General features: G+C 41.3%; 1 protein-coding gene across 35 annotated transcripts in view; it reads right to left on the bottom strand.

Annotated features, from left to right (window-relative positions):
• baz (par-3 family cell polarity regulator) overlaps positions 1-14,901 on the bottom strand; it is a 713,284-nt gene that overhangs the window by 194,667 nt on the left and 503,716 nt on the right. For 28 of the 35 annotated variants that reach the window (XM_053782976.2, XM_053782958.2, XM_053782965.2 and 25 more), the window contains one exon: positions 9,024-9,242. In XM_053782976.2, the coding sequence (XP_053638951.1) occupies positions 9,024-9,242 (219 nt within the window). The remainder of the gene's footprint in view (positions 1-9,023; positions 9,243-14,901) is intronic. The other 7 variants (XM_053782988.2, XM_053782962.2, XM_053782997.2 and 4 more) reach the window with 1 other exon arrangement.

Below are 14,901 nucleotides of genomic sequence, written 5' to 3'. Positions count from 1 at the left end.
AAGACCTAGCTCCAGTAAACAAGTGAAGTCTTAACCGCTGAATGGATCATCTAATTAAGACCCAAGTTGTTTTCTAATAAATTGACTTCCTACAATAAATATATTCACCACTCACAATAAGCTAAGGAAGAAAATATTGTAAGGTAAGTGATGTGTGTACTGTACAGTGGACCCCAGTGAATTCCCAGTTCTGAATTCGCGGCTTCAGTAATTTGCGGACTTTTCCTTAGAACCTAATTAATGATTGTTTGCGGAAATCCACAAAAATTAGTGGAATTTCTTTTTTTTTTTTTTCGTGGCAATACAGTGGAACCTCTACTTACGAGTGCACCCACATGCGAGTTTTTCCCAGATACGAGCAGTTGCTCAGTAAATTTTTTGCTTCCAGATGCGAGCAGAATTTCCGGATGCAAGTGGGACGATGGGGTTCTTGCTCTTGAGCTAGGGAAATGGATCTCATTTGTTTGTTGGGCTATCTTTGAAACCTGGGCAATGTATGATGGAAAGATGCTTCTTAACATACACCAAAATTGAAAGAAATCGGACTATAAATAAAGGAGTTCGCTTCTCAGCCATTAGCTGCCCCTTAGTGGTATATTTTTGTGTGGTTTTTATGGTTGTACTTTCGTGTTCTTTTTTTTTTTTTTTGGTCTCGTCTGATAGAATGGAAGACATATTACAGAAATAGATATGATTTTGATTGATTTCATGATGAAAAGTACCTTGAAATTGAGCTCATAGCAGAAATGTTCAATTTTTGCTGATGTTCAAGAGTAAACAATACCTGTCCAAGTGGCTATTTTAAATACGCAGTCATAAATGAGTTGACATTATTTATACAATTATTACAATAATGCAGTTGTCTGCATAACAGTAAATCTATTTTTATGTGTGAATAAAAATTCCAAATGGTAAGCAAAAGTATTATTATGATAATAATAATAATAATACGTATAATTGTATAATATACGTAATAATATAATTATAATAATACATACATACTAATAATAATAATAATACTATAATAATTATGAGTTTAAGAACACCACCATGAGATGGCATTACATGTACTAAGACAACACTCAGAGAGTGTGAGAGTGTGAGAGTGTGAGAGTGTGAGAGTGTGTGAGAGTGTGTGAGAGTGTGTGAGAGTGTGTGAGAGAGTGTGAGAGAGTGTGAGAGAGTGTGAGAGAGTGTGAGAGAGTGTGAGAGAGTGTGAGAGAGTGTGAGAGAGTGTGAGAGAGTGTGAGAGAGTGTGAGAGTGTGTGAGAGTGTGTGAGAGTGTGAGAGTGTGTGTGAGTGTGTGAGTGTGTGAGTGTGTGAGTGAGTGTGTGAGTGTGTGAGTGAGTGAGTGAGTGAGTGAGTGAGTGAGTGAGTGAGTGAGTGAGTTGTGAGTTGTGTGTTGTGTGTTGTGTGTTGTGTGTTGTGTGTTGTGTGTTGTGTGTTGTGTGTTGTGTGTTGTGTGTTGTGTGTTGTGTGTTGTGTGTTGTGTGTTGTGTGTTGTGTGTGTGTGTGTGTTGTGTGTTGTGTGTTGTGTGTTGTGTGTTGTGTGTTGTGTGTTGTGTGTGTGTGTGTGTGTGTGTGTTGTGTGTGTGTGTGTGTGTTGTGTGTTGTGTGTTGTGTGTGTGTGTTTGTGTGTGTGTGTGTGTGTGTGTGTGTGTGTGTGTGTGTGTGTGTGTGTGTGTGTGTACTCACCTAATTGTACTCACCTATTTGTGGTTGCAGGGGTCGAGACTCAGCTCCTGGCCCCGCCTCTTCACTGATCGCTACTGGATCCTCTCTCTCTCTGCTTCCTGAGCTTTGTCATACCTCTTCTTAAAACTATGTATGGTTCCTGCCTCCACTACTTCACTTGCTAGGCTATTCCACTTGCTGACAACTCTGACTCAAGAAATACTTCCTAACGTCCCTGTGACTCGTCTGAGTCTTCAGCTTCCAGTTGTGACCCCTTGTCCCTGTGTCCCCTCTCTGGAACATCCTATCTCTGTCCACCTTGTCTATTCCCCGCAGTATCTTGTATGTCGTTATCATGTCTCCCCTGACCCTTCTGTCCTCCAGTGTCGTCAGTCCGATTTCCCTTAACCTTTCCTCGTACGACATTCCCTTGAGCTCTGGGACTAGCCTTGTTGCAAACCTTTGTACTTTCTCTAACTTCTTGACGTGCTTGACCAGGTGTGGGTTCCAGACTGGTGCTGCATACTCCAGTATGGGCCTAACATACACAGTGTACAGTGTCTTGAATGATTCCTTATTAAGGTATCGGAACGCTATTCTCAGGTTTGCCAGGCGCCCGTATGCTGCAGCGGTTATTTGGTTGATGTGTGCCTCCGGTGATGTGCTCGGTGTTATGGTCACCCCAAGGTCTTTCTCCCTGAGTGAGGTCTGTAGTCTTTGTCCACCTAGCCTATACTCTGTCTGCGGTCTTCTTTGCCCCTCCCCAATCTTCATGACTTTGCATTTGGCTGGATTGAATTCGAGAAGCCAGTTACTGGACCACATGTCCAGCCTCTCCAGGTCTCTTTGCAGTCCTGCCTCATCCTCGTCCGATTTAATTCTTCTCATCAACTTCACGTCATCTGCGAACAGGGACACTTCAGAGTCTATTCCTTCCATCATGTCGTTCACATATATCAAAAATAGCACTGGTCCTAGAACTGACCCCTGTGGGACCCCGCTCGTAACAGGCGCCCACTGTGATACCTCTTCACGTACCATGACTCATTGCTGCCTCCCTGTCAGGTATTCCCTTATCCATTGCAGTGCCCTTCCTTTTACGTGTGCCTGATCCTCCAGCTTCTGCACTAATCTCTTGTGGGGAACTGTGTCAAAGGCCTTCCTGCAGTCTAGGAAAACGCAACCTACCCAACCCTCTCTCTCGTGTCTTACTTCTGTTACCTTGTCATAAAACTCCAGGAGGTTTGTTTGTGTGTGTGTGTGTGTGTGTGTGTGTGTGTGTGTGTGTGTGTGTGTGTGTGTGTGTGTGTGTGTGTGTGTGTGTGTGTGTGTGTGTGTGTGTGTGTGTGTGTGTGTGTGTGTGTGTGTGTGTGTGTGTGTTGTTTCAACTGGCGGTGGAGATAATTGTCATGATTTCCTTACATTTCGTGCAGTTATTTTGCAGAATTTTTTGTTTCTACCCATGGGTCCTAAGACAGCAGGTGCAAAGGACAGTGCTGAGAAGAAGTGGATGATTTTCATGGAATTAAAGCATGAAATCATTGAAAAACACAAACTAAGAGTGTAGCATTAAGAGCAGCAATTAAGCGATAGAAAAAGGACGAAACGAAATGAACTGACAGCATACACTGCTGTGCCCAGCATCTCTTCTAACTCATCAACCTTCACCAGCATCTCTTCTCCAAGGTATTATTTATTATGTATTATTATTATTACTTTCCTTACGAAACTACGTAGCGATTAATGGAGTTTGCCTTGCAAACACTGTTTTCTGTTATAATAAAAAGAACGGAAAGGTATGTAGTCAGGAGCAGGAACAACTGCTGCAGTGCTGCCGCCTCCACTAGCACTACTTGAATATGTAATGACATTCCATTCATTCTAGTGTGTATATCATGTTTCTATGTTATTAATATTAATGTCATACTAGATGAATTGTGATGGACAAATAAGCCATACAGTTGATTTTAGGTAAATATTCAGGTATTTTGTCGTGCCTGGAATTCCACTGGGATGGATTAATTCCATTTCAATTAATTTAAATGAGGAAAACTGATTCTACAAATGAGCAAATACAGATGCAAGCAAGGTCAAAGAACGGATTAAACTCTTAAGAGATTCCACTGTATACAATTTTTTGTGTGTTTTAACGCTAAATACACAGAAGCCCAGATTTTGCATGCACCAAATATCAAACATTTCGGATTTAGAAAACTTTTTTGGGCGAAATTTTGCTCCGGATTTTGTACCTTGTCCCGGGAATCGTACATATCAGATGCATCCACCCGCTGGGACACCGCCTCAGTCTGGCTCTGTCACTGGTTGAGTCAGCATTCATCCAAAACATTTCACAATTTTTTGCTTTTTTATTGACTGCGACTGCGAAATAAGCCACCATGGGCCCAAAGAAAGTTCCTAGTGCCAGCCCTTTGGTAAAGAAAGTAAAAAACAAGATATGTGAGTGCCCAGGACGTGGAAGAGTTGGTGGAGGACCACAGGGAAGAGCTAACCACTGAAGAGCTACAAGACCTTCAACTGGAACAGCAACAGACTGCAGCTGAGGAAATTGCTTCAGAGGTGGAGGAAGAGAGGGGAGAAGGTGCCTTCTTCGGTGATTAAGGACATTTGTGCAAAGTGGAATGAGGTGCAAACTTTTGTTGAAAAATATCACCCTAACGAAACTGATACAAGTTGTATCTGCAACATGTTCAGTGACAATACCTTGTCCCATTTTAGGCAAATCTTAAAGAGAAGCCAGAAACAGAGCTCTCTGGAGAGATTTTTAGTGTGATAGGAGTCCAGTGCCAGTAAAAGAATGAAGAGAAGTAATCCCAGAGAGGGCTTTGATACCCATGTCCTTATGGAGGGGGATTCCCCTTCCAAACAATAACCTCAACTTTCTCTCACTGTCTTGCATTCTTCAATACGCCAACAAGTCTTCAATAAAGGTAGGCAATGTTAATTTATCATCAAAATTAGTGGTTTATATTTATTTCTCATTGTTTTCTGTATGTAAAACTTTAGTTATTCCTTAAAAAAATTAATTTTGTGAATATTTTTGGGCGACTGGAACGGATTAATTGGATTCACATTATTTCTTATGGGAAATACTGATTCAGTTTTCACACACTTCGGTTTTAGAACCACCTACTGGAACGGACTAAGTTTGAAAACCGGGGTGAAAGAGTGCAAAAGGAGAGCAGATGATAGAGTAGGAGGTGCACTGTCAAGACATTTTGATGAAAAAAAATTTTGGAGCAAGATAAACAAGTTAAGAAAGCCTAAGGAACGAATGGGTTTGTCAATTAAAAACAGTAGGGGAGTTAGTAGATATATGTTCATATGCATAGCGCTCCAACCTTTATTTTCCCCATTTGAAAGCATGTAAAAAAGAAATGTAGATATATGTTTGGACAGTTTAAGGGTTAAATGTCGACAAAGAAAGGGAGGCGGTCATTTCATGCACTGGCCAGGGAGGTATAACATCTTTTAACCCCTTGACTGTCGCGGTCGTATATATACGTCATGGGAGATACCATGTTTGACGTATCTATACGCATAAATTCTAGCGGCTTAAAATCAAGCAGGAGAGGGCTGGTAGGCCTACATGAGAGAGAATGGGTCTCAGTGGTGGGTGTGCACCTTGTGAAAAAAATCTGGGACTCAGCGGTGCATTGTGGGAACGCCATCTTGGTAGTCCATTTTCACCATGCCTCGCGGCAAGAAGTTCCTCACTCCTTGGCGGACTGGAGGTCTTTTGTTCCCAAGTGATAGCTCAAACAGCCATGAAAGTGTCAGTGAAAGTGAATTCCCTGGTTTTGAAGCGGGTGTGACCAAAAAAAGTGCCCAGGATAACATAATTAGTGATGAAAACCCAGATGACCCACAACCTTCCACCTCTGGTGCTGGGCCGGCTTATTCATGTTCACCTGTACCAGGACGAAAGAGGAAACTATTTGCCCGTGTACAAGACTCAGATGTGAGCAGTGTAAGTGATAGTGATAGTGATTTCAAGGTTATTGAAAGCAGTTCTAGTTGTGATAGTGAGGGTGAATATTCCCCAGTGAAGCGGCAGTATATACGACGTTGCATGCGGTCTGGTAGTGTGCCATATGCTTTTCCAAGAGGAAGGAGTACATCTCGGAGCACATCCCGTGGCCCTACACCACAACCTGATAGTGAAGATGACGATATTGTTACGATGGGTATCAATGACGCAAGTGAGGCAGCAGGCGGTGGTGGTGATAGTGATGGTGGCACGAGTCGTGCGACACCAGCAGCGGGCCACGCTACTACCCACGCTGCTGACTCTGCACAACTACAACCAGCCTCACCCGACCCCACACTCCCACAACAACCACAACCACAACCTGCACAACCACAACCTGCACAACCACATTACAATATCCAGAACCCACCAGCTGACCACATCTGGGATTGGCAGCAAGATGATGAGTTTGTTCCCAGTCCCCATGACGTTGATGGAGGACAAAGTGGAATACGGCCATCATGTACACTTGGGAACAATCCCACTGAACTGGAATGCTTTCAGTTGTTCTTCGATGAACCCCTGATGGACATTATTGTCAGGGAAAGCAATACATACTGAGTACACCATGGCAAACACTATTCTGTCACCAAGATTACGCCTACACCAGTGGAAGGACAACTGTGGCAGAGATGTCTCTCTTCTTTGCCACAATAATGCTTATGCCACATGTGTATAAGCACAGTGTCAAAACATACTGGGCGATAGACCGCCTGATTTCAACCCCTGCTTTCAGTGACATTATACCAGTGAATAAATTTGTGTTACTGTTACGTATGTTACACTTTTCAGACAAAACAAGGCCTGACAGAAGCGACAGGTTATACAAGATCAGACGTGTGTTTATGTACCTGAAACAAAAGTGCTGTATGTATTTTTATCCCTTCAGAAAGCTTGTTATTGATGAGTCTTTGATTTTGTTCAAAGGAAGACTCTCATTCAAACAGTATACGTATACCAAGCAAGAGGAAACGCTCTGGTATAAAGTTATTTGTTCTGTGTGATTGCAAAACTGGTCTGGTTTTGGATATAATTGTGTACGCTAGCGGTAAAACCTTGGAAGATACCAGAAAGTTACTGGGTATCTCTGGTGATGTGGTTAGAACAATGATGGAGCCATATCTTGGTAAGGGGCATATTTTATATACTGACAACTGGTACACAAGCCCTATACTCAGTGATTTCTTGCGAGTGAACATGACAGATGTGTGTGGCACAGTGTGTGGAAATCGTAAACATATGCCTAGGTTTGATGCTGGCAGTCGTAGAGGTGAAGTGCAGGTGTTTGCTGCCAATGACATGGTATATCGGTGGCATGACAAACGTGATGTCACACTGCTGACATCAGTTCACCAACACGAAATGGTAGACACTGGCAAGCAGAATAGAGAGACCAATGAACCCATTGTAAAACCTGCAGCTGTGATGGATTACAACCTCAATATGCACTTCCATCCATCAACAACAGTCTTCAATAAAGGTAAGTGTCCAGTTGAATGTTCATTCTTTCGTGCATGTAAATCTATCCTCAAGGTAAAAAAAATTTTTTTGTTAATACTTCTGGGTGTCTGGAATGGACTAATTGGATTTACATCATTTCTTATGGGGAAAACAGTTTCAGTTTTTGCTGATTTCCGTTTTCACTGATCTCTCTGGAACGGATTGAACACAAAAACCGTGGGTCCACTGTACATATACTTATTGACTGCACTGAGCTAATAAAGCATTTAAATTACAGAAAACACTTCAAAGTCCTATACAAGATGTTATCAAAAAATCTGCATACTCAAATTTTCGCAAGCTTCTTGGGTGAAATATGGCAGCAGAATAGATTACACTGTACAGTACACTCTTTTGTGAAGTAACGTGGCGAGTTTCAGTGTGGTTGGTTGTTACTCTGAGATAAGACAGATATTTTTTATCAAGTTGTCAGTGCACTGCTGTGATTGATGTGTAACAGAATTAAATCTTTGAAACAAAGAATAGCATGTGTGAAATTGTTTCAAGCTTGGTGAAACAGCTAGTGAAATGCTTAAAATGCTTTAGTGTGCATCTGACGAAGCAATGCACTGATCATGGTATTTTGAGTTGTTTTCTCGATTCGAAGTAGGATGAACATCCATTGAAGATGATGAATGCTCTAGTCATTCATCAATGTCAAAAACAGAAGCCAACAATAAATAAGTGAAGGTTATTCACGAAGACTGTCATCAGAGTATCTAGGACATTGCAAATGCTATGTGAATTTCTTTCTTGTTCCAAAGATGAAAACAGAACCCAAGGGGCAGCATTTCAACAATGTGGAGGAGATTCAGGTAGAATTGCAGGCCAGACTAGAAATGTTTCAAGAAGTAGCAGAGGTGCTGGGATCAGTGTATAGCCTGCTAAGGAGAGCACTTCAAGGAAAACAACTTCAACTAGTTGATTAGGTAAATCTATATATATATTTTTTTTTTTTTTGCAGCAGTCCAGGAACTTTTTGAAAACACCCTGTATATGTAGTACTCACTGCAGCAAAGGAGAGAGACAGATAGGTGATAAATTTATACATGGAAGGGACTTGAGGGCATAATTCCAAATCTGTATGCTGCCCTAACATACTGGAGTGAGAAACATGGAAGAATGTGTAAAATAAACAGTGAAAAACAAGGGTGTTATGGGCATAATATTAGAACACTATCAACATCTGTGGACCCAGGCTTCAATGCTAAATAAGATATCAAACACAGCCAGAACAAGAAGAGCATTCAAGAGGAAATTGGACATGTACCTCTGTAAAGTGCTAGATCGACCAGGCTGTGATGAATATGTGGGTCACTTGGATGCCAACAGCAGCAGCCTGGTTGATCAGGCAAGCACCAGATAAACCTGGCTAAGGACTGGGCTGTGAGTAGTTAAGCTCTCAAAGCCTTCAAAAGTAAAGCTAAGGTATATCAAAGGACTGTCTGGTGCTTGCCTGGTCAATGAGGCTATTGTTGATGGCCCACATATCCATTACAGCCTGGGAGAGGTACTCGAGTTTCTTTTTGAAGACATCAACACTTGGTCTCGCAGTATTTTTTTTTTTTTAAATAATATGTCACAGCATAGTACCATACATTCATATTGGATATGAGAAAGTTTCATCTTTTCTTTTAATGATGTCCTTCTTAACTCCAGACAAGCTGGTCACTTTACATTATAATATGTATATGACAAACCACTGAAAAGCTTTAAAACAAAAAATTATGATAAAATTCAACAAGACTGAGTACCAAACATGATTACAGTACAGTAGTTGTAAAGTTAATCTATCACACACCTGAAACAACACTGGTACCTGGAAGATGTCTGGGGAAGGGTTCTCGGAGTCTGATGATGCCGAAGTTCCATCACCGCCGTGGTGGTGGTGAGCCTGCTCTTCATACAGTGCAATAATCTGTTCCCTGTCATCTGCCACATCATTGAGTCGGTCGTCTGGATCTAAAATCCCACCATCCAGTTGTTTCAGATTGTGAACTGTTACCCAGGAGTCTGATGGCTGCAAGGATAAAAACATTAAATCATGAGTATTAAATTATTATTGGTGTACTTAACAAAATAATACTTAAGAAAAAACTGACAAAATATTATGAAAAACTGAGCAATATATAGAGTACAATGTCAATGTCATAACATTTAATAAAGTACAATGGCACTCATATGAGTATCATCTTACGTTCACCATGCAGTCAAAATATGTTTTCACAAACTAGAAATTTTATAATATTGTATTAACTATTAAGGGGTTAAAATGCCAACTAACCTAATCCCACTACCCCAAACAAAAATCCTGGATTTTATATTTTTCCCCACACTGGTTGTTTTCCACTAAGGTAGGCTTATCCAGAGAAGGAAACACCACTACCCATTCAATAAGTGTCTTGCCAGAAGTGCACAGACATCACAATTCATATAACCTTCTGAACAACATTGCCCATCCTTCAGAATGTAGGCACTACTTCCCACCTCCAGAACTCACACCTTGCATTAAATTCAAGAATTTTAAGTTCTGAAACATAAGTAATGAATTTGCATAGTGAAAATCTCAACATTTATAAATGGGAAGCATGAATGCTTGCCATTTCTGCAGTTCGTGAAACATGCTTCAGAAAAATATAGACTATATGACTACAGATTTCCATAATTTCTATAAAATAAATTGTAAACCATATTCATTACAGCCTCTCCTCACTTAACGATGGAGTTCCGTTCCTAAGAACGAATTTGACGCTAAATGAGGAGCATACTATAATGGTACAGTGGTGGGTTTGTCTCAGCCATCTGTTGTTGTTTTAATGTCACCTCTGCACCATTAATAAACATTACTGGTATATTTTTAAATGTTTATACAGTAGTCTACTGTACAGTGGAACCTCGGTTTTTGTACACCCCAGTTTTCGTAGGATTCGGTTTTCGACGACTTTTTCCATCGAAATTTTGTCCCAGTTTTCAAACATCACCTCTGTTTTTGTAGAGGTGACAATGGTCCATACCGAACGCATCTACCTGCCCGCCCACATCACTCAGCCACTCAAGCGCTGAGTGACTCGGTTTTCCTTTGTTTATTGTCAAGTGAGCATCACCCTAACAAAGCTGTTGCAAGCTGTGTCTGCAACAAGTTCAATGACAATGCCTTGTCCCACTTTAGGCAAATCTTAAAGAAATGCCAGAAACAGACATCTCTGGACAGATTTTTGTGCGACAGGGGTATGGCGACTCTCAAGCTGGTCCTAGTGCCAGTAAAAGACAAAGGGAAGTAACCGTGGATAGGGCCTTGATACCTGAAGTCCTTATGGAAGGGAATTCCCCTTCCAAACAATAACCTCTCCTCCCTCTCCCCTCCTTGCCATCTTCCATATGCCAACAAGAGTCATCAGGGCAAACAAAATCTGAGGTTTCACTGTATACTTCCTTTTCCTGAGGTGACAATATACAGTACAGTGGAAGCTTTACTTAAGAGTTTAATCCGTTCCACGACTTTGCTCGCACCTGGACTTGCTCATTTGCAGAGTCAATTTTCCTCATTTAAATTAAATGAAATGGAATTAATTTGTTCCAGTGGAATTCCAGGTATGAGAAATACTTCAATAATTTCCCTACTATCAATTCTATAGCTTACTTATCACAATTCGTGTAATACAACATAAAACAATATTAATAGCATAGAAATATGATATATATACTAGAATGAATAAAATACATGTCACCGCAGGTGTGTCAAGTGGTGGTGATAGCGGCTGTTGTTGTTGGGGTTTATAGGGCCACCACAGCAGCCATTTCTGCTCTCCTGACTAGACTCAAGAAATCATAATGACACGATTGCAAATAAACCATACCCCCGGCCGGGATTGAACCCGCGGTCATAGTCTCAAAACTCCAGCCCGTCGCGTTAGCCACTAGACCAGCTAGCCACAATAAGATTCATCCAACTAGGTGTATTTCTACACCATAGGAAAGTTAGCACAGGCACCTCTGTGACCACAAATGCAAGTTTTTACAGACGAATCTCCAGCTAGCGTGGCCGTGACGAACTCTAGCTCAAGTCCCTTCACTGCCGTCAACATGACTCAAGAAATCGTAATGACACGATTGCAAATAAACCATACCCCCGGCCGGGATTGAACCACGCTAGCTGGAGATTCGTCTGTAAAAACTTGCATTTGTGGTCACAGAGGTACCACTGGAAAAACTCGCACATGGATGCACTCTTAAGTAGAGGTTCCATTGTACATGCTTATTTTTGCATCGTACACAAAGGATGAAAGGAAGCTTTAGCTAGTGATTATGTCTGTTATAAAGATGAGAAACGGTAGAGGTGCCAAGACCATGCTTTGGAGTACTAAACTTTCTTTTTTTTTTACCTTGCTAAGGGTACATCTTGTTTTGCTTGTTACTACACTTCATGTTCTATTCTTCAGAAAGATGAATATCCATTTCTCTACTTTTCTTGTTATCCCTTAAATTAGGTCAGTAGGTATATCATTCCTTGCATGCCATCATGAAGTCCATGTAGATTTGTATTTGTGTTTTGGTTTCCTTTCAAAGCCTCAGTAGCATAAGAACATAAGAATGTATGAACACTGCAGACGGCCTACTGGTGCATGCTAAGCAAGTCCAATTAACACCCACCCACTCCTACTCATGCACCCTTCCAACCTATATTTAAAGCTACCAAACATTCTTGCCTCAATGATGGTACAAGGGAGTTTGTTCCATTGATCTCCAACTCTAATGCCAAATTATTATTTCCCAATATCCTCTCTAAGTCTAAATTTCTCCAACATGAATCCACTGCTCTGAGTCTTGTTTAGGTTAGATATTTTCCACACATTTTTTATAAATCCCTTTGGTTATTCCTGTTTTCCATTTACACACTTATCTCTTATCTCTCCTAATTCTGCACCTTTCTGAAGAATTCAAGTTCAATGCCTCGCCCTATTTTTGTAGGAAAGATTTCTAATACATGTACATGTAATCAATTTTGTTACCCTTCTCTGCATATTTCTGAGGATATTTCTATCCTGTAATATGGAGACCAGAACTGAGCAGCATAATCTAAACGAGGTCCAACCAAAGAAATTTGAAGCTGAAGTATAGCCTTAACTAAGGCTTCCATTATTTATATTTCTTGATATGAAGCCAAGAATTCGATTAGTTTTATTGAGAACACTTATGCTCTCTGAGCCTGGCCATGGACCAGGCTCATCTGGTGCTTGCCTGGTCAACCAGGCTGTTGCTGCTGGAGGCCCACTGCCCCACATATCCATCTCAGCCTGGTTGATCTGGCACCTGGTGAAGATACTTGTCCAATTTCCTCTTGAAGGCCTCTACACTTGTCCCAGCCATGTTTCTGATATCTTCTGGTAAGATGCTGAATAGTCTGGGACCCCATATGTTGATATACTGTTCTCTTATTGTCCCCACTGCACCCCTGCTCCTCACTGGGTTTATTTTACACTTCCTCCCATCTCTCTCACTCCATTATGTTATGGCAGTGTGCAGATTTGGGACCAGGCCCTCGAGTACTTTCCAGGTACGTACAGTGGACCCTCGACATTCGATACTAATCCGTTCCTGAGAGCTATCGAATGTCGAAAATATCGAAAGTCGAATTAATTTTCCCCATAAGAAATAATGGAAATCAAATTAATCCGTGCAAGACACCCAAAAGTATGAAAAAAAAAATTTTACCATATGAAATATTAAGTTTAATGCAAGAGAATAATTACAATAACAATAGAATAATTGACACTTACCTTTAATGAAGATCTGGTGATGATTGATGGGATGGGAGGAGAGGAGAGTGTCGAAGTTGTTACTGTTTAGAAGGGGAATCCCCTTCCATTAGGACTTGAGGTAGCAAGTCCTTTTCTGCGGTTACTTCCCTTCTTTTAATGCCACTAGGACCAGCTTGAGTCACTGGACCTCTGGTGCCGTTCCTTTAAGATTTGTCTAAAATGGGCCATAACATTGTCATTGTAATAGTCACCAGCATGGCTTGCAATAGCTGTGTTAGGGTGATTTTCATCCATAAAGGTTTGCAGTTCAACCCACTTTGCACACATTTCCTTAATTTTTGAAGTAGGCACAATGGAGTCCACAACTGGCATAGGCTTCTCAGGGTTAGCCCCAAACCCTTCAAAATCTTTCTTAATTTCCATACTAATTCTCACCCTTTTTACCACAGGGTTGGCACTAGAAGCTTTCTTGGGGCCCATGGTGACTTATTTTGCAGAAACAAGCACCAAAAACAGTGATAATATGGATAATATGGAATGTACCAAATGTATCCTTAGATACGCGCACACTGGCTGGCTTGTAAACACTGGCACACACGGGGCAGTTCAGGCCACACATGGACACATCTTGTACGAATTGTATCGAATGTCGGGTTTTCCATCGAATGTCAAGGCAAAATTTTTGTGTTAAAATGCATCGAATGTCGGATTTATCGAATGTCGATGCAATCGAATGTCGGAGGCCCACTGTATATATTACCATGTACAGTGGACCCTCGCCTAATGATGGCATCATATAACGTTAAATCCGCCTAGCGATACATTTTAATGCAAAATTTTTGCCTCGGCTAGCGCTAAAAAACTCGCTCAATGTGATTCGTTCGAGACGCATCCACGTGCAGCCTGAGCCAGCCTCACTTGTTCCGTGGGTGCCAGTGTTTACAAGCCAGCCATCGCGGTTGCTTCCAAGCATACAATCGGAACATTTCATATTATCACAGCCTTTTTAGTGATTGCACCTGCAAAATAAGTCACCATGGGCCCCAAGAAAGCTTCTAGTGCCAACCCTACAGGAAAAAGGGTGAGAATTATTATGGATATGAAGAAAGAGATCATTGCTAAGTATGAAAGTGGAGTGCGTGTCTCCAAGCTGGCCAGGTTGTACACAAAACCCCAATCAACCATTGCTACTATTGTGGCCAAGAAAACGGCAATCAAGGAAGTTGTTCTTGCCAAAGGTGCAACTTTGTTTTCGAAAAAGAGATCGGAAGTGATAGAAGATGTTGAGAGACTTATTGGTGTGGATAAACGAAAAACAGATAGCAGGAGATAGCATCTCTCAAGCGATCATATGTGAAAAGGCTAGGAAGTTGCATGAGGATTTAATTAGAAAAATGCCTGCAACTAGTGGTGATGTGAGTGAATTTAAGGCCAGCAAAGACTGGTTTGAGAGATTTAAAAATTGTAGTGGCATACATAGTGTGATAAGGCATGACGAGGCTGTCAGTTCGGACCACAAAGCGGCTGAAAAATATGTGCAGGAATTCAAGGAGTACACAGACAGTGAAGGACTGAAACCAGAACAAGTGTTTAATTGCGACGAAACAGGCCGGTTTTGGAAGAAAATGCCAAGCAGGACCTACATTACTCAGGAGGAAAAGGCACTCCCAGGATATAAGCCTATGAAAGACAGGCTTACTCTGTTGATGTGTGCTAATGCTAGTGGTGATTGCAAAGTGAAGCCTTTATTGGTGTATCAATCTGAAACTCCCAGAATGTTCAGGAAAAACAATGTCCTCAAGGCTAATTTGTGTGTGCTGTGGAGGGCAAACAGTAAGGCATGGGTCACTAGAGACTTTTTCTATGACTGGTTACACCATGCATTTGCCCCCACTGTGAAAAATTACCTAATTGAAAATA

The sequence above is a fragment of the Cherax quadricarinatus genome, chromosome 28 (assembly GCF_038502225.1).
Source record: "Cherax quadricarinatus isolate ZL_2023a chromosome 28, ASM3850222v1, whole genome shotgun sequence".
NCBI classification, from domain to species: Eukaryota; Metazoa; Arthropoda; class Malacostraca; order Decapoda; family Parastacidae; genus Cherax; species Cherax quadricarinatus.
The sequence above is the reverse complement of the archived record's forward strand: the minus strand, read 5'-3'. Positions and strand labels throughout refer to the sequence as shown.